General features: G+C 33.9%; 2 protein-coding genes across 2 annotated transcripts; both read left to right on the plus strand.

Annotated features, from left to right (window-relative positions):
- Window positions 1–670: 670 nt before the first annotated feature.
- Window positions 671–8,404, plus strand: LOC123696665 (putative bifunctional UDP-N-acetylglucosamine transferase and deubiquitinase ALG13). The gene is made up of 15 exons (XM_045643011.1): window positions 671–805; window positions 1,045–1,295; window positions 1,376–1,473; window positions 1,545–1,699; window positions 1,851–2,312; window positions 2,382–2,675; window positions 2,782–2,960; window positions 3,527–3,622; window positions 3,880–3,970; window positions 4,480–4,683; window positions 5,139–5,272; window positions 5,796–5,914; window positions 6,418–6,516; window positions 6,827–6,981; window positions 7,686–8,404. Exons 2-15 carry the CDS (start codon window positions 1,065–1,067, stop codon window positions 7,955–7,957), a joined length of 2,589 nt encoding a protein of 862 aa, XP_045498967.1. The 5' UTR covers window positions 671–805; window positions 1,045–1,064; the 3' UTR covers window positions 7,958–8,404.
- A 5,654-nt stretch (window positions 8,405–14,058) lies between these two features.
- Window positions 14,059–20,706, plus strand: LOC123696677 (regucalcin-like). The gene is made up of 5 exons (XM_045643029.1): window positions 14,059–14,189; window positions 14,583–14,739; window positions 18,701–18,910; window positions 19,322–19,534; window positions 20,084–20,706. Exons 2-5 carry the CDS (start codon window positions 14,583–14,585, stop codon window positions 20,422–20,424), a joined length of 921 nt encoding a protein of 306 aa, XP_045498985.1. The 5' UTR covers window positions 14,059–14,189; the 3' UTR covers window positions 20,425–20,706.
- Window positions 20,707–21,236: the final 530 nt, after the last annotated feature.

A 21,236-nucleotide genomic window follows, 5' to 3' on the forward strand; every position in this document is an offset into this window, starting at 1 on the left:
CGTCACTAAAATTATATTATGTTAACATTACTGAATCGGACCGTGGTGGTATCAGAGGTAAAAGCACTTTTTTTTTATATGTTTATCTATTTTTAGTAGGGGAAAAACATGGCACAGAGTATTCGCGTTACTTAAAATCGTTGCATGTACAAATTTTAAATTGTTTTTTTATTTATAGTACATAAATAATAAGTAACTAACTATTATAAATCTTTTTTCCTAATGGAATGCTGAAATATTTTTAATAAAGAGTTGCGAGTGTTCGAGTTAGGAATGTTGGAAGAAAATATATAGAAAATCCTGAGAAAAAATCTGATTAAATGGAATCCACACTAAGTACTTCTAAAAAATATAAAAGTAAAGTAATTTATAGTGTTAAAAGTGTTAAAAAAAACTGTTTTAATTAAAGTTAAAGTGTGAAAAAAATTTCAAAAAAATTGCGGAAAAATTAAGGCAACGAAAATCATCCTCATTCAATTTTGCGAGAAAGGTAATATTGAACACTAAAATAAATTGTCCATTCTTATTAAACTAAAGTAAAAGAAAATTCATTAACTGTTAAATTTTCTAAAATAATTTTAAATAATATAATTTGCAGTGAAATGACACATTCATTGGTAACATTGTTGCAAAAATGCTTTATTGAACGCATCGACAAGATGAACGTGTTTTGATTTTTCCTTCCCGCCGGCTCTTGACGGTTGCTTTTGGCACGTGCAATTTTTTCACACAAAGTAAAATAGAAAATTTTCGCTCTAATTCATAGTTAAACACTGATGCTGATTATCGGAAATTAATCTATTCGGTGAGTGTCTTGTAATATTCTTATCTATTTGTGTTTTATTTCGTGCGCACGTGTTTGTGTATCGTAGACACCAAAACAACCATTTGCATTTACGAGACATAAAAGCTACGATATGGTTTTAAAAGAAGGTAGAAGCGTATATGTATATCAAACAAAGTGTTCGTAAATTAAACAGAAATCGTACGTGAAGGAAACTCCGAATAAGTTTATAGTCGTCATTTGTTTTTGTTTACCTGCAGATTATTAGCAGTGTTTAGCAATGTCACCATCACCGATCCGATGCCGTGGTCCATGGAAAATACAAAAGCGTTCATCAGAGCCAGATCGTTGGCTCGACGAGATGGGCTTTTTTCGCAAACATACAGCTAGAGACTCCAGCTGCCTTTTTAGGGCAGTATCCGAAAACATATACAACACACAGCGATACTATCACACAGTTAGAATAAATTGCATAGAATTTATGGCTTCTAACAGGCATCTTTTTGAGGGGGTACACAAGTTTTCTTTTTATTATTTTCTATATACTTTTTGAGTTTATATATATTTTCACATTAGTGTTTTATTTTGTAGTCATTGAGTTGTCCCATTGAAAATTATCTCAAAGAGATGTCGAATCCTTCTGAATGGGGTGGAATTATTGAGGTGTCAGCTATGAGCCATTTGTATAGGTAAGAAGTCTCACAGAGTTTATTTAATAATCTATTGATCTCTTTGTTTACCACTTTGTAATATCTTGCAGACGAGACTTTGTAATATTTGAAGCAAACAAAGGTCCACAAACAAATATCTGCAATGGTTATGGCAATACTATTTATTTATTCTATTCCCCTGACACAAAACACTTTGATGCAGTATACACCAAAGAATTTATTAACAATTCTGCATTCTGTCAATGTAAGTCTATCCATTCACATAAATAAACAACATTTTAAGTTTTTCCAATTATGTTTATATTTTATTTTCATGACATTACATTCTAATTGAGATTTTTTTTTCTTTTTTATGTTATGTTCATTATAAAATAAATATGACAAATGTTATATAGCGCTTGTGTACGAACTCCTATATGATCGTGTGTACCACCTGGAGGACTTGTCTTATGCGATTGAAAAAATGCTCCACGACAAAGTTTCAAGCAACCACATTGAATACTTCCTCCCTGAGAATGTGGAACGATGCAAGAAACAGAAAGAGAGAGCTAAGATTTTCATTGAAGAAACTAATGAAGATGACAAAGATAAAAATAATAATTCTCTGACATTGAAATGTAAACATCATACCAATGATGTTGAGAAAGCAAGCCTGTTTAAGGAATCATTAAGCATATTTGTGTTCAACCGAAGTCTCATACAGCTTGAGAATGTCTGTTTAAATTGTCTAAACGTAAACAGTGCTAAAGTACTGCTTGATAATGGAATAACACCATTTCCTTATAAAGTAGCAAAGGCGTTAGATCCTGACATTTATCGTAACATTGAATTTGATGTCTGGAGCGAAATGAGAAGAGGTACTTTATATTTCAAATTGTGAAATCATTTTAAAAACAATCAGCTTGATAGGGATGATATATTTACAGAATTACGGTTCGGAGCTCGATATTCGGATGGCACTACTTTGCAAGTAGGCGTTAAGTGCTTGTGCAAGTTAGACGTAGACCAGGCTGTGCCGTACCATTGTCATATTCAGGAAATGGGACCGGATGGTGGCCCGTGCTTGGTTTTTATCGAAGAGCTGGGAGAGAAACGCATTGTAAACTTTGATCAATTGGAACCTCTCCCAGTCGAGGAAATTAAGCCATGGGCACCTCCATATAGATACTCTCGAGCTAATTCTCAACTGCTCAATCTCAGCCAAATGCTACAACAGATAGGTTTGTTATACTAAACATTTATGTACACTTTTACATATTTTAATAAAATATAAACTTAATTATTGTCAATAATATACTGCATACTTCAAATCGAATTTTCAATCAGGTAACATCGCGCGTAAACAAGGCTTAAAAGCTAACAAGAAATCTAAAACAGATGAAATGAGAGTATCTGAGAAGGAAAAGAGTAAAATAGATTGGAGCGAGGACAAAACAGATATGTCTTACGGCACTTACTATCCTACGTACCAACATGTGGACTATTATAATTTTCAGCCAATACCAGTTAGTGTTGTAGATAGGTGGTAGAGTAGGAATTAGGATTATAAGCATCACACTTGTACATTTTTCTTTATATATACATGAAAACATACATATACCTATCTACAAATATCAAACAATACAAGTGATTCAAAACTTTATTAAACTATACATTTATATGTTTAATTTTTTAAAATAAACAGCATAAGCCGCTAAATAACAGTATTTTATTAATTGTTTAAATTACAAGTGCAATGCTTATGTTTAAATCCATATCGTAGCTGGGTTACATGTAGTTGTGATTGTTGAGTTGTCTTATTTGGGTTAACAGTTAAGTAAATATAGTAGTTAATTATTTTGGGATTATAGTGTTGGTAGTCATAATCATAATTATAAGGTGTGGGTTTGTGTACAGTATTGAAAAAAGTAGTCAAAAAGATTGATCTTCTACTATGTGTTTTAGTATGTTAACATCTTAGTTTATTAGTTACCAAGTACATAGTACAAGATTAACTTAGTTTGGGATTAGATAGTGTGGAACATTCCAGAGATTAATTAGTCCTATAAATAAAGATGAGAAATTTTTTCAGGTTGAAATAGAAGCGGTTCCCCTGATGGTGGACTGTAGGACAGCGGGCGCTCCGCCCCAAGAAATTAACGGCTCCGCGCCGGACAACCACACTCAGGTAATCACCATTTTTACAGTAATTATCATTTCCTAGCACAATTTGTTTGCTCTGAAAAGGATCATTGCTTCCTATTTTTGCATTTGCAACTGTCCGTTCTTCGTTAATATTTCATTATAACAGTATTTATCATTTACTAGCACAATTTGTCTGTACCAAAATGGACAGTTGTTTCTATTTTTGCATTCATTCTTGGTATATATTCAACTTTCATTTGTCATAGTGTGTTGTTAAATAGCCTTGATAATTTTTAATAGCAATCGGGTGGTGGGGACGTTGGCAACGCCGTCAGCTCGTCCGCTCGCGCCTCCACGCCCGCTACCACTAATTCCATCACCACTTATACTGGTAAGTCACCACTTGTACCAGCAAGTCACCTACATACATTTTGCAGTTACTTTTCATCTTGTACTACATAAAAAAGCATAGTCATAACATGATTATTTTAATAATTCAGGATTTATGATTTTATTTATTTTAATTTTGTTTTAACTTCCATTATGGCAATAACATAGGTTTATAGTTTATTAGCTTACCGCCCGCGGCTTCGCCCGCTTTGCCTAAAACCCAATAAATTATATACTAAAAGATTCTTCTATTAAAAAAAAAAACCGCAACAAAATCCGTTGAGTAGTTTTAAAGATTTAAGCATACAAAGGGATATAGGGACAGAGAAAGCTAGTTTGTTTTATACAATGTAGTGATAGGTTAAATAGATTTTTCCGTCCAGCCCATACAATAGTTATCAGAAGAAAGAAGTGTATTTGTACAATATTTTAACCTAAATTCAATAGTGTCTCGTACTATATTGACATTTATTTGAATTCACCTCATAAAAATTTTTTTTTATTACCCAGGTGGTAACCCGCCGCTCACGCACATGTCATCGAGCGTGCCGTACAACTGCGCGCCGTATATGTGCGGCGTGAAGTCTGTGGTGTGGTGCGCCCCCCACTCGCCGCAGTTGGCCGGAGCCCATGCCCCACCCCCACCCCCGCATGGTGTCAACCCGCACGTGTACAAGAGCGTGCAAGCGAATGGCGCGGATCTGCCTATGAACGGTGGGTTTTTGACGTTGTATTAGGGCTTTATATAGGTTTATTTAGGGCAAAGTGTAGTGTAATTTTTGCCACTTTTTGTTAGTGAAAGCTGCTTTGAATAGGTTAGTGTAAGCTAATGGCGCTGATTTTTGCCTATGTAACGGTTTGTAATTTTACACAATTGAATTTACCATTGAGGATTAAATTTTAACTCGGTTTGCGTATGATAAAAAACTCGAAAGTTTTGCATCAACAAACATGAAACATGGCAAAAATTATAACTTTTTACGATTTAATTATTCACAAATCTCCCCGCAGAGCTTATGAATGGTTTGTAAATTTAATCTTAAGTTTTGTTTTAATTTAATCTAATATGTTGGTTGGTGTATGATAAAAAACTCGAAAGTTTTGCATCAACAAACATGAAACATTGAAAAAAACATGATTTTTTTTTTAATTTATCACAAATGTCGCAGACATACCAACGCTCCGCTACTACTTCAACCTGGGCGTGGAGTGCACGTGGGCGGCGTACGGCCCCCCGCAGCCGCCGCCCCACGCGCCGCATCACCCGCCGCCCAGGCACTACTCGCCCGCCGCTGTTGCACAGGTGACACTCACACTCACTAACACTCACACTCACTCGGACACTAACACTCACACTCACTCGGACACTAACACTCGCACTCACACTGACACTAACACTCGCACTCACACTGACACTAACACTCACACTCACTCGGACACTAACACTCGCACTCACACTGACACTAACACTCACTCGGACACTAACACTTATACTGATACTAATACACATCGTCACTTAGCGCACACAAAAACACACTTTATACGCTAAAATTATGTACGAGACATTAACAATCATGCTGACACCCACACTCACACTAACACTCAATCTAACACTAATACATTATTACTCAAGAGCACACAAACGCGCAATTGCACTAGCACTTCTTCGTATGCTAATAATTAATCATTTTGACACTAGTGTATGTAACTATCGTTAAAATTCACACTAACACTTCGTTGCGCACTTTCGTTTCTTATTTAAAGAAAAACAACTGTCGTAAATATTCTCAACTCGCACAAATATTAAACATCGCTATTGTTTTTAGGACATGCAACAGATGTCGCTGCACGAGCGGCCGAACCACGACAAGCACAAGCCGAACGACAAGCCCCTGGGGCCCTCCGCGCCCAAGGGCAACGGGCAGAGGCCCTTGCTGGGGCCACGGTATGTATTATCATTATCATTTTAAATAACATTGTGTAACTTATTGAAAAAAAATATATTTCATAGAATTTTATTAACTCCAAAACATTTAGCTAAAAAATGTGTGCGTGTACTAGTGTACACACGTAAGAAGTGAAACTTCTCTATGACCTTATTTTTCAAAAAAAAATTTACTATATGCAACTTTACAGAAATACGTCGAATCACGCGTGGTAGGGATAAAAAAAAGATGGCGCGTAACGGAAAAATGTCACGCGTAACGAAAAAATGTTACACTTATTTTTTTTCCAACCCCGATAAAGGAGTTTCACTTCAAAAAATATATATGTTTTAAACAAAGCCCTGGTTTACTTCTGGTGAAAGAACTTTCGGAATGGATTGAGTTATTTTTGGAGCAATTAAATACAAAATATAGTACCATTTTGCGACTTCATCCAATGTTATCGCTCACAAATGCTTTATATTATTACTGTAAATATCTATACAAAACATAAATTTTGCAGTTTCAAGCGCGGCAACAACCAGGACAACAACCAAAGCAACAATCACAACCAGAACAAAGGGCACAACAACAACATGTCCAACAAGGGACCTAACAATCGGTGAGTTGTTGTTTAATATGTGAAATAGTGGCTTATTAATGAATTTATAAAAAAAAAAAATCCGGCTAATCTTAAGTTTATGTTCTCACCTACCTTTAGCCGTAACATATACATTTGATAAGAGACTTTGTGATTGTTTTTTTCTTAACTAATAACTCAACACAAACATTTTATTCAATTGGATTTCTTCTACAAGCACTTTTGAATCGTCATAACATAATTTTAACGTTTATCAACGATTCGGAAAGCAGTTTCTATAGATAATTGACTTGTTTCTTAACAAGTGACCATATAGTATGTTTATTTACAGCCGCAACTCATACGTAGACAACCGCAACCCCTCGTACGAGGAAGGTTCCGTAGGAGTGGGGGGAGGGGTTGTGGAAGCACCCCTGCTGACCTTCCCCTACGCGCCCTACCCCCCGCCGATATACCCCCTGCCGTACTACCATATTGATGAGCCTGGTGAGTCAAATATTTGCGCGTATATAAATTTATAAATTTGAGGGTATCTTTAAAATTAAAATAAATACCAATAAGAAAAATTAAGAAGTTTGAAAAAATGTTAAAAGCTGTTTATGGATTAATATGTTTACAAAATTCAGAATTATGTCTTATATAGTTCTATGATGTTAGTGTAAAATGATATTATACCCTCGTATTTTTAAAACAAGAATTTCAAACTTTTGTAGAATATGTATAATAGTATTTAATATACGAGCGTCACCAAATCTCGCTGAATTACATATTAGACTATGCATTAGACGCGCTGCGAATAATCACTTTGTTAACTGTGCAGCTTAAATATAGCGCCTATGTAAATGTTTACACACAAACAAACAATATTATTCTGATCTAGCGGTGAAGCGAACTTCAATTATTATAACAAACATGAAGCGTTCCACATGCGAGTCTATTCAAAATTATATCTTATTAATATGATTATAAATGCGAAAGTTTGTGAGGATGGATGTATGGATGTTAGTTACTTTTTCACACAATGAAATTAGGTATATAGGTAGCTGAAGACCCAGAATAAGACATACGTTTACTTAGACATACTTTTTATCCTGGAAATCCCACAGGAGCGGGAACTATACGGGGTTTTTTTTGAAAACGCGGGCGAAGCCGTGGTTGGAAATTAGTATATATCAATACAAATGTTGCAGCTATGATGGGCATGATGAGCGGCATGAACACGATGGGCTACATGTACGAGGAGGGCATGGAGTTCGGCGTGCAGCCCGTGTACGGCGCGCCGCCCTACCCGCCCGTGCCGCAGGTGCCGCACCCGCCGCACGTGCCGCACCCGCCGCACGTACCGCACCCGCCGCACGTACCGCACTCACCGCACGTACCGCACCCACCGCACGCACAGCACGGACAGCACGTGCACCAGAATGTGCACGCGCACGCTCAGCCGATACATGAGCATAAGTAGAGGAAATGGGGACAAGGTTAGGGTTGCCACTTTGGTATTATTGTTGTAGGGAAGCCGGTGTGCCTAGTGTGAGTTTTCATCGAGTACGAAACGTTACTATCGCGTCTGCGTCACAGCGAAATTTGTATGGGGAATCAAAGCTTCCCCATACGTCCGCTAGGGGCGCTGTTCGATTTCCCATACTAATTCGGCTGTGACGCAAACGCGATAGTAACGTTTCGTACTCGATCAAACTCACACTAGGGGTACAGATGGCACTTTTTTGAGTTGGTAATTTTTTTTAATTTCTAGCTGTAGCGTACAGTTGTGTATGATTGTGTGAAGGTAAATTTTAGTTATGATATACGATAAACGTACTTTGTTGTGTTCGATTGATTTTCAGTGCAATTCTTGGTCTTAGAATTAGCGCGCAAGAACAACTTTTGTCTCCGCAACTATTTTGTCTCCCATCAATCATATGGGTACTTTCTTACTAGCCCATAGAGTTGATGGGAGAGACAAAATAGTTGCGGAGACAAAAGTTGCTCTTGCGCGCTAGCTCTAACTCTAAAAGTTTTTTTTTCTGCTATTATTTTTGATAAATTGTTTGTTTTTTGTACGTTCCTGTTATTTCTTATAGTATTTTACGAAACGTTTTTTTATTTCACAGTTTAAATAGACTATGCGATTGTATGTGTTAGTGGCAACCCTAATTGTATTACTCCAAATCTGATAGTAGTTTATTCAGAATCATTTAAAACTGGTATCCAAAAAAATTTAAACAATTTTCTACAACTTTAACTTTATGAAGAACCATATAAATATTTGAGTATATTTACTTTTCCGGTAAGAATACTAGATTTTCTTATTGAACTTCTTGAATGAACTACTTTTCAGATGAAGTCGAAGGTTACGTGTTATGTGTGTGTGAGACAGTGATCGCCTTTAAACATCATTCATCATTTTCTATGTTAAACGTATGAATCTCACCGATATTTTACTTACTTATTAAATAGATATAAAAATTTACATAAAAAAGGGTCAATTTCTTTTTATATAAGTATTTCAGTATTATACAATAATTTAGCGTTAAAACTCAAAGATCTCTTAAATGTAAAATATATCATTTATTCACAAAAATCTATTGCATTTATCACGTATTCCTTTTTGTAAAAGCGATCGCTGTCTTTCTTATTAAAACGAATGCTCAACTTAAAAAAAAAAAACGATGTTTAAAACAACCAAGTAACAAAAAATATCATAAAAAAATTATCTAAATAAATGAAAATATGTTAATAATTATTTCAAATAAAACAAAAAATACAGATGTTTTTACAAGTGTCAAAAAATAGTTTTTTTAAACATATTTTCATTTATTTAGAATCACGGATCCGCCATTTTGACATATCGGAACGAATTTTTGGCTTTTTTTGTATTTTGGATATGAAATTTAAAATTACCGAATAAGCGTGTACTTAAAATAACATATAAGTTACAAAACGATTACAAAACGGTTTTAAATAAAAAACAACGATTTTGTCATCGAAACTATTACATTTGAATGTAATAAAAGGAAAATACCTTTAATAACAACTTAAACCGAAAAAATATTCAATGAAAATGAACGAAAAGATTCCGTATTGCAAAAATGATTCGTATTTCATACGCCATTGGGTTTAAATTACTGTTTCATAGGGTGAACATCTTTACTACACCGTCAAGTAAAATGGTCACCCAAACTTGTATTATATAATATACATATATATACATAAAATATAAGTGTTTGGTGGTCTGGTACTTAAGGATTGAGATTGCAGATGGACCAATGGGCTAGCACCTGTTTGTGGCTGAAATATAAGAAAAAATCGACTTTTTAGTGTTCGGAGAGTATAAAAATTCTGTTTTAATTTATTTTGATGGATGAACGGTTTAAGTTAACAATTTTTTTATATTTTTTACCATTAAAACATCACATTTTAAAAGTCAACATAGTCTATGTTTAAAAAATACTCATAGCATATCATATAGAATGGATTTTATGAAATATTTCAGCCATAAACTGAATAAACATCACACAAAATTAAAAATATTCGATTGTTTTATTCAAAAATTACCGTGTTCAATGGTGCTGTTGAATATATGAAGGTTGACAGGGTTCCGTAAGATTTTATTAAGATACCAAGTTATACACTAGCCATGTAGGTTCTGTATCATTCCTTAATTAAGCTTAATTAAGTTTAATGTTACGGTAACGTGGAACGGTGGACTGATATATAACTAGGAAAACTTTGTGAGTTTGGATGGATATTTCTCTCTCTAGATCTCTCTCTTTTACTAAATAACTTAGTGGACGGATTAAGATGAAACTTTACAGTAATATGGGTTATTAGAATAACGTATTATGAGCAATAGAAATAGTTGATATTGCGTCCGCGAGTGAGGCCGTGGGGCACAGCTAGTTTATATATAGACCGACCCTTCTTTATACAGGTATTTAAGACCCTGTCGACTCCACTCTACAGTTTTACTGCAGTTTTCATATTATTTTGTTATTCTAGCAAAGTTTATCATCAGTATTGTAATTTAACGTTCGTATTTAACTATCTATGATATGGAAAACAAAAGTATTATTGAAAAGTTATTAAGTAATAAAAACCTGTATTTTATATTAGTCTCCTTCATAATCTCCACACACATTCTGTTTATTATTTAAGTTTTTAATTAATTATATATCAGTCCATATTTTTTCACGATTTTAAAACCCACACGCGTTGATCGCGCTATCTCCTAAGCGGGATGGTCTCATTACGTTGTTCCTAAGTTGAGTCAAGTTAGAAATTGTATTCATTATTACGGGCTGGTTAAGAAATACGTTAATTTTAACATGATTTAAGGTGACAAATAAGACAACAGTGATTTTGAGGAAGAGAAATGGTTAGGTAATTGTAAAGAAGATTAACATTTTTTTTTTCAATTTTTAATTTTTGTAATAAAACATATTTAAATGCCATATCATTAGTGAATAAAATAGTTTGAATCTCATCAAATTCAATCTTAAATTAAAAAAATGAACAAACCAATTTAATTACCTACATACAATTAAGGTATTTCTTATACCGCCCTTTAATATCAAGTCCATCTTGTATATTCAGAATCTCCACAAGATAATTATTCCATGATCTCATTCGAGTGTGGTTAAAATTGGTGCTTGGATAGCAGTGTGTGCGTCGTTGGGGTCCAAAAATGGTTAGCGGGGCGTTTTTTATGTCCAAGTTGTATGAAAACATATAAAACCATGTCATATCTGAAAATTAAGAAATATTTTGAAATTGATTTTAAAAACTACAAATTATAACTGCCATATAAAACACTCAAGTCATAATATTGGTTGAATGCAGGTCATATACCAAGCGAATAGCACTGAATTCTAGGATTTATGATTCAAACCAAATTTTTGTGATAATGATTTCTAGGTCATTTTTAAATTCTTATCCCCAAGAAAAGAGAAATTTCCAAGCATAAAGGCCCCATCGAATAAAATAAGTTTATCTGTACATTTGATTAACTAGTCTTAGCATTTATACAGAATGCATTTAATCTTTCCTTTGGAGATACGTCCTACAATTTTTGAAACATTTTATATGCATTTAAATGGAGAAACAGCAAGCGAAATTTCTAGCACTTTATATGATTGCCATAAATTTTGACAATATACGCGCAACTAAATTTAAGAAATATTTTTGGAGGGTTTTAAAGTTTTGGCTGTGATTTGGAAGTAAAATTTGGAAGGTATTAGGTCGGTATTGGCGCGAAAACCTTTAATAATATTCGGCTATGTTTTTTCCACGTATATGTGTATGTATAGATATTAAGTTGGATTTAAAAAACAGCTTTATCTAGATTTATTCAGGATAATAACGCCAACTGCAAATTCACTTGAATTATTGTTTTAAAAACAAAATTCCTTATTCCATTTTTACTTACAGCTCTGAAATTGGTTTAGTGAAGCTGTTTTAAAATCTAACACTTCGTGTGTTTATATAAAATATAGTAATATGTGTCTATATCTAGGTGTTGTAAGTGCTAAGCATAAAATATGTCTGTGAACTAGTAATATTATGAGATACATTATCTGTTCAGATAATATGAAAAACTAGGGTTCCGAAAGGACAGAGACAAGTCGCGCAAAAAAAAAGTCATGGCGCTGAAGAAAAAGTTCGCGCTAAAATAAATGTCATTGATGCTTATTGCTAGTTCACAGACTATACTATTACTATATTATACGTGTCTCTTTAATCTCTGAATGTGTAAGTGTTGTTAATTAGATTTTTTTTTCTAATATTAAAGTGAGGTTGTCTGCAAAAACTCCGCCCAATAATTTTCGATTTGGATTTCATAAGAGAACATTTATTATATTTTTCATAATAGGTATACCGATATTTTGTTTGTACAGTGCGTTGTTGAAAAAGTTTAAAAAAGATAAAAAAAAAGTTGTGGGATTATATGTGAAGTGTCTCGGTGTCTCAGTATTTGTTTTCAATATCTAGGGGTTAGTTTTATGTTAGTTGTTAATTAATGTTAGTAATACTTTTTAGTTATTTTTGTAAGATTAGTCCGTTACTTTGAACAAGTCGAACGCCGTTAAAATAGTCGAGAAATGTGCCAATTGTTTTGGCGTAACTGCCATTCGAACAAAGTTGTCCATAACAAGTAAAACTGTATACGTAACAAAATTGTGTTGTGAATATACTTTAAAGTTAGATGTATGTCGTAATTATATGGTTGTACAGAGCTCAAAGAGTTATTCCGCCTGTGGAATATAATTTGTATTTTTTTTTCAAAATTCCCTTGAATAAAGTAAACTGTTTTTTTCAATTGTTTGTTTTATTTACATCCTTTGGTTTTTCCTTCGTGTGTTTTATATTAGAGTTAAAAATAGAGCTGTGACGCCTGATGGTAAGCGATCAGTGATCACCACCGCTCGTGAATATTTGCAGAGGCCTTGCTTTGTGGATTGCTATAAATTGTTGAACAAATAATAAATAAAATATGAATATGGGAAAAGACTGAGATGGGTTAGGAAAGGATACAGGCATTTAGTTTATATGTACGTTTTATCTTACTACCACAGAATACATAATAGTAGCTAAACGCTACAGAACGGACACTCTCCGCCTCCCGCCAAAATTAAACACTTACCTCACCCCGCACGATCAGCCTGAAAATGGTCCATATTTTTCTACAGGGACGATACGCAACGAAGATTGACAACATTAATCAAATTGACTTAAAGTAATTTTATTATTTTGGATTTGTGATTATCGTTTTTCGTAGAAAATGGTTAGATATTGTGCTGTTTACGGATGTATTTCATCAGAAAAACGCGAATTTTTTTTACGCTAGTCAAAAATGTGCCAACCATAAAGCGTTGCACACACACATTTGCAGTCTCTACAGTGTGACTGTCAAAACGATAATTTTGTATGGAGTGTCCGGGGTGTGTTACTACTTTAATTATATTCATCTCACACACCAAAATTAATTACCTACTGCAATTCATTTCCCAATTTTTTTAGTTATTATACCTACTTATCGTGGAAATACTGAAAGGCTAGGTACTGGCAATACTTTAAAATCATAATATGAGGTCAAGTGAATTATTTTCATTGACTCGAATTACATCTTTGAATGGCATCAGTAAAAGCAAAAACACTTATCTAATTATTTTATCTTATAGATGTAACTGGCCGTGTCGGTCACTTCACAATTATGTACCTACACAAGAGCATTGTACCGTGATATCTATCTACATTTAATAAAACTCTCTATGTAAGTGTCTGTACTCTGTACCGATAAATATCTTAAAATAAAGGACTCGGGGGTTTTAATAGGTACAATTCTGTTGTTCTAATAAAATTAGCTTCTAGAACGTTTCTCTATTTCCAATATGCTTGTTCAAAAGGAATCGCATAACTAAAATATTAGTTTCATTTGAGACTTAAGTTACTTTACATTTACATATTATCTACTATGGAAACATAGACGCGTGCGTGGCTAGTATAATAAATCTTACATACATAATATTATTAATATATAGTTATATACCTACCTATTAGCAACCACACGCATTGAGCGTGTCAACTCGAAAGAATCTTAACTGGTTCACGAAGTTATTCGCAGTAGGCGACCAGTTATTACGGCCGTGTTTCTTGTTGAATTTGTTATTCTTAATCGGATGATCTACGGTTGAAAGGTGAGTTATATAAATCTATAAGTATTTATATTATTTAATGTATTACATTATTTGCAAGGGAATATTTTTTTTATTATCTTTCGAATAATTTTATTGGAAATTGTAAAGGTATCTTTTGAATACGTTTCGTTGTTCAGTGCACGGATGACGGAGTACACAGTCAGGTGCACAGTAGGTAATTATTATTGCACCAAATATTGTACTCACTGTGTCAATGGATGGGATGGGATGCGATACATATAAGTTATATTCCTATTTTTTTAAGCATAAAATGAAAAAAAAAATGATAGCATTTGGTTTCCAATTTTTATCGCTAGTTAGCTACAACAGTTAGACTTGTAGATGTTTCTATAAATGATTCGATTAATGATTTAATACATTTTGTAACAACAGATGTCGGTTAAAGTACAAAAAATATCGGATTCCCTGAAGTTAGGTGAAGGGCCACACTGGGATGAAAAGCAACAGGCGTTGTTTTTTGTTGATATTAATGGGGCTGCCATCCACAAGTATGTACCTTCTACCGGAGAACATACATTCGGCAAACTTGGTAAGTAGGTATGTAGTTTTACTACAACTTTAATAAATTAATATTAGAAATTTCATTCAGTACCTATTGAGTTGAAATTAAATAAATTACGTAAACGTAAAAAATAATTGGCATACGGTGTAAATCGATACAGTGTCTATATACTTATTCGTATTTTCTAAATAATGGTGTTTTTATAAAATGCTCTTATTTAGAAAATGAACGATATAGCTATGAAAGGTAAGCAGGTATATCATAACAACAGTACTTAGGTTGATGAATTGAAACCGTTTGTACGGCTAAAACGGCTGGGCCGATTTTGACGGGACTCGGATTTGTTATAAATTATAATAATTGCTTGGAAGAAATTGCTTGAAGCAATAAAGCCGCCCTTTGCATCAAATGTCCTGTCTGTGTGTGTGAAATTTTTATTTGTTTTGTATGCAATAAAGATTATAAATAAATAAAAATAAATAAATAATATGCATGGTGCACAAAACAAAGTAGACTGATGAGAATTTTACCATGTTGGATAATAAATAATAATGAGTTAAATTCCGATAAATTTATCATTAAAAAAACATTTAAATATATTCATTCCCTTTTAATATAAACATGGACCCAATAAATATCTAGAGGACTTATCATAGCCATAGTAAACAGCGTAATTCGTTTCTCAGTTCCCAATTTAGTCGATAGATGTCACTCGCAGTATCATTTGGCATTTTTTTATAATTGAATGGTTCTTGTCTCAACTAGATGTCGCTTCTAAAAAAAATCAATGTGCCAAATAGTATCTTATGGTATCTTGACGTAAAATATAATACGCAAAAAACGTAAACTATAACGTAAAATATTATAAAGGCAAGAGGCGGCTCGTGACAAAATTGTACGGGTGTTCAATTATTGAACTAAAACAAAGAAAATACATTAGCGTAGTAAATTCATAACAAAAAAAAATGAGCACCACATTATAAATGTCTATTTAAACACTAAAAATTATAAAGTACAGGCCATTTCAAAACGAATTCAATGATTATCAATTAATAATTAGAAAATCCCCGAATTTGCTTTCGCGAGCGTATTTTTATTGTTTGTTTATAATATAGGAGTGGCAACTGGCAACGTCGCGCGCTTGTCGCGCGCAATTGCTGCTGTCATGCGATGCGGCAACATCGCGGTTTCGCGCAGAACCTCCGCAGGACTGTCGCAAAATTTCTCTTTCACTCTTATTGGATTCCGTATTTAGGCATTTGATATTCGTATTGGAGTTTAGGTATACGATAAATTTAATTTTAAATTATAGATATATTAATTGTTAAATGAATGAGCACAACTTTATTATAATAATTATTTATGAGAGTTCACTGCCCCAGCGCTCCTTAGGATGAACCGCCTATTTTTTCAGTTTTCACTTCGATCATCGCTGTTCGAGAGTGACTTCGTGACCACCATCATGGACCACGCTGCTATGAACTGTTTTTATCTAAGAACTACTCGAACAATTAGAGCATAAATTTCAACGTAAGACGTATAAGTGTCTGTAGCTGTATTGACTCAGTCTCGTACTTATAAACTAATGGACGCTGGTTCAAATCATCGCCGTACATCTAGATTTTTTTTCTTTTCCCGTATTTTTTGCTCATATAAATATGTAATACTGTTTACAAGGGAATAATTAAGAAGAAAAAAGATAGGTATAGACATTTTTTTTTTCACAAAAAATAAAGAATATATATACACTACTCTGATCACTATGTCGAATGTTTGTACTTTGTAGTGGGTGTCGAAAACCTTATTAAACACTTCCTTAGATGCTCCCTATGTTCTTTAGCGTATGACTTGCAGTGCGCTGGAACCAACGATAAGAGATTTTATGCCATGTTACCTGAAAAGAAGTCTTCTTGGAAATGTCCAGCATGTCTTAGCCAGCGACCCAAACTTGATAACACCAACACAGTCAGTCGCTTACGTCAGTATGAAGCGTACGTGTTTGATCAAGCGGGTTACAAATTAAATTCAAATCTAATTGAAATAGTATATCTTGTTGGAAGTTTTTATTAGTGGTGCTTAAGTTATCAAAAACAATCTGATTTGTGGACGAATACGCGTTATACATCATGATTTATTATTAAAATTAACATTGGAAACTTTTTGCGTAAAAGTGATAAAAGTGGTTGACGGTATATTAAAAACAAAAGTTACAAATTAACATTGTCATCTATCGTGACGATTTACCAGATACAATAAGAAACATAATTTCGTTGAAAATTACAAGACACTCGTAGCTTTGTACAAAGTGAACTGGACTTAAAACAGTTAGTAGGAAGATCGATCCTGACACGGGGGTCATATTATCAGAAATTTATTACTATATTTTTTTTTTTCTTAATTACTTAAATTTTCCAATCATTATGAAGTTTGCCTGTTGCAAAGCTACAACAGAAGGCAGCGCTGGGATTTTATCTTGCCCTCATTGTAAACGAAATTATCATATTGCATGTTTGTTCCCAACTGACAAAAAGAAACAATTGACAAGCGAATTTAAAAAAAAATGGTTTTGCCCTGAATGTTCCACTCATCAGTCAAGATCTCTGAATACTGAAAATACCCCAGTACGCTCATGCGCTCAATTGTTACAACGAAGTCCTGATAACATTACAACACGTAGAGGTGGCACATCTTCTTTTAAATCCCTTATCGCTGTGAATAATAATGCATTATCAGCTGACTCTATTCGAGAGATTATATCCGAAGAGATGGAAAAGCTGCGGCGCTCACTGGAATCATCAATTATGAATAGGATTTCGTTAGATTTAAATTGTATAAAGCAAGAAATTATTAGTTTAAAAGACAGTATCACATTTATAAACAGCAGATATGATGATTTCAGCAAAACTATTTCAACGCTTGAAAAAATTAATAATAATTCTAATTCGTAATTCTGCACTAAGCCCTGTGAGGAGCATGAACGCTCATAACTAAAAACTAAAATAATTCAAAAACACCGGAGTTTTTAAAACAACGCCCTCTAGATGTAATAATTGAAAATCGATAGTTTGCTGTTTCCATAGTTCTAAAATTGGTCACTAGTGGTGCTTTTAAAGCTGCAAATTAAATAATAAGCTCAAATCAGAGCGCCATCTAGTAATAGTCTGAAATTACGGGGTACGATCTCTAGTATGACCATTACCAGTCCACTAGATTATATTCGTCCATGATATAAACAAAGTGCACTGTAACACCTAGTTGTGTTAATTGATAAGGGCAGCAAACACTCACATAATAGGTATTTTAAATATTCAGTAATTAAGATAGGACAATAATTAATACAATATAATAGATAGGTACTTTTGCGATATAACAAATCTGAAGTGCCTAGTTGTTAATTGTCTGGTAATTTAACAATTGAGTAGATTGTTGAATGATCTTATTGTTATTACTTAGGTATTAGTTTTTAGGCTTTGAGAATTGAGGTTATACTCATGTACATGACGTAGGTACACAATATGTTGCTCCCTAAAAATGTAGCTTTTTCACTCGCAAGATTATAAATATAAATTAGAAAATTTTTATTCTGAAAACAATAAAAATGGTCACGTTACTTTGCATTATTTATATGATGGTCTACACTGTAGGTATGTAAATTGTAAAAGGCAGTTTAATTTTATACAATACCTACCTATCTAGTATCTACTGATAAATTAAGGATAAATTGTATATTATTGCAACTATCTGCTAGATTTCGGTCCGAGGTTTCAACTGCGTCTGCGTGTACCTAGCTACTTCATGATTGCTTGGTTTAAAAATAGAACTAAAATAATTATGATATTCACATCCATAACTGTTCGTTCATTTTATTCTGACAAAGTAGTTACCAATATCTGTTCCAAATCCCAGCAAAATCGGATTTTACAAGTATCAAATAATGCGCTTTTTGTTAATTGGTTTATATATTCTACCATAATATAATAATTTTCAGACGGCCGGGTAGGATTCGCAGTTCCAGTCGAAGGTACAACAGACCAGTTTGTAGTTGGTGTTGAGAAGACGTTCCAGGTTGTTCAATGGGACGGCAAGAATGACAGTAAGGTGAATGTGGTGAAGGTCTTGGGGAAGGTTGACCAGGATGTGGACGCCCCCACCAGGATTAATGATGGAAAAGCTGACCCGCGTGGAAGGATTTTTGCTGGTATGATTTTGGAATTTAGAACTAGTTTTCCGTCACTCGTTCGTTTTACCTAGTAACTATAGTTTAGTATTATCACAGAATACTTAATGGTACATGTATTATCATTATCTGTGGCTATCTTCTATTTTATATTTAATAAGTGCTTATGAGCCTCTTGATGCGTCGATCTTGAGAGCACTTTAAATTATTTACTAGAAAAGCGAGTAAAAGTTATATAAAACAATAAACGCTAACTTTTTTAGTAAATATTTAAAATACTCGCGGCAAACCTAGCACAAGAAGAAGAAAAAGATAATCAACATAATTTTTAATAGGATAGTTACTTTTTTCTACGATTGAATCTGTTTCTCGAATTACGATCACAATTCAGAATAGCAGTAGAATTACACAATTTTCATTATTGTTTTTCAGGCACTATGGGTAACGAAGTGGCGGGCGAAATTGTAGGCAACTTGGGCTCGTTCTACCGCATCGATAATAGCGGAGCCATTGTGAAGCTCTGCGACAAAATAAGTATATCAAACGGACTCGCGTGGGATTTGAAGGAAAATGCGATGTATTATACTGACTCGTTTGACTATAATATACGCAGATATGATTATAATGTGGAAACTGGAGAAATTTGTAAGTATTAAAATGTAAATAATAGGTACCTATACGATATACACGCGGTTGTAATTTCAACCATACCTACTAACTAAAAGCAATCGAAATATCATTATTTTTTATGAAATCAGGAAACAATATTCTTGATTTATTAATAGTTACTTACCTATATTTTAAATTTAATTAAATTTATCGAAAAATGTATAATGCCTCCTCCACACTACTCGCGAAGTTCCTCGGCGAAGTACTCGGCCGAAGTTGACTGAAGTCCGCGGTGCTACACTACACACTCGTTCAACTTCGCGAGGAGCGCATACGTTCATATTCAGAACGAACTTCAGGTAACTTCGTGCCCTTTGACTCGGGCGCAAAAACCGACAACAAACGGAAGTCGGCCGAGGCGAGGTAAAAGCGAGGTAAAGTTGGACGAAGTAAGCCGAAGTGCCTCTCTACATTATTCTATTCGTCTAACCTCGTTCAACTTCGCGAGTAATGTGGAGGAGGCATTATAATATGTTATTCAATTAGAAAACCCTACGTTTCTCAATTCAATAAAATCAATTTCAGCCAACATGAGATACATCTTCGATTTCAAAAAGAACGGCATCGAAGGTCTGCCAGACGGAACAACCATAGATAAGGACGGTAATCTATGGGTTGCGGTCTTCTTCGGCTCCTGTGTGATTCAAATTGATCCCCGTACGGGGAAATTATTGAAAAAGATCCCCATCCCAGCTGAACAAGTAACCTCTGTGATATTTGGCGGTCCTAATTATGATATTTTGTTCGTTACAAGCGCTTGTGTTAACATAGATAATAAACAGAAACCCGCTGCCGGTTGTACGTACATGGTAACCGGGCTCGGTGTGACTGGGTTACCAGGCTATAACTTTAAATTGCAAGCATAAAATTGTATCTAAACGATGACATTATAAGAAAAAAGATGTGGAATCTTCAATAAACGGCACTAACGCACATATGTTTAAAGCAAGGTAGCATGAATTATTGTGAAGTAAAATGTGACTAATTAGTCACATTTTTAGTCACTAGCCACTTTTTTACATGCCACTACTGGAAAGCCTATCTACACTTTTTCCTCATTATTTCATCGTTCCTACTATGTGTACTGTGTATTATTATTGTTAACTACTGTTTTATATCAAACTTTATATAATAAATAACTTGTTTTACATTTGACTTTTATTTGATAGGGTGAATAGTACCTTTAATACCGATAAAAACCCATGGAGGGTTGTCGCGTAAAAACCACAGGACAGTTCTTTGGCATATTATGATTATAATGTAGATACATATAATGTATTTTGTAAAATTAAATTGTAAAACTGACATGATTAAAAAGAGCAACTATGGAGTTTCTTGCCGATAGATACTGCTTTCCGAATCGGTGGTAAATGTTAAAATATATGTAATGACGTTTCAAAAGTGCTTCTAAAAGAAGTCTAATTGAATAAATAAATGTTTGAGTTTGAGTTTGAATAGTAATTAAATAATTATAATTCCAAATTACCTTTTTAATAAACAATTTTATTCAATGACTAGGTTTCCGCCCGCGGCTTCGCCCGCGCAGTCAAAGAAAAACCCACATAGTTCCCGCTCCCGTGGGAGATTGCGTCATTTTCCCGGGATAAAAAGTAGCCTATGTCCTTTCTCGGGTATCAAAATATCTCTATACCAAATTTTATGACAATTGGTTCAGTAG

Source organism: Colias croceus, chromosome 13 (genome assembly GCF_905220415.1).
Source record: "Colias croceus chromosome 13, ilColCroc2.1".
NCBI classification, from domain to species: Eukaryota; Metazoa; Arthropoda; class Insecta; order Lepidoptera; family Pieridae; genus Colias; species Colias croceus.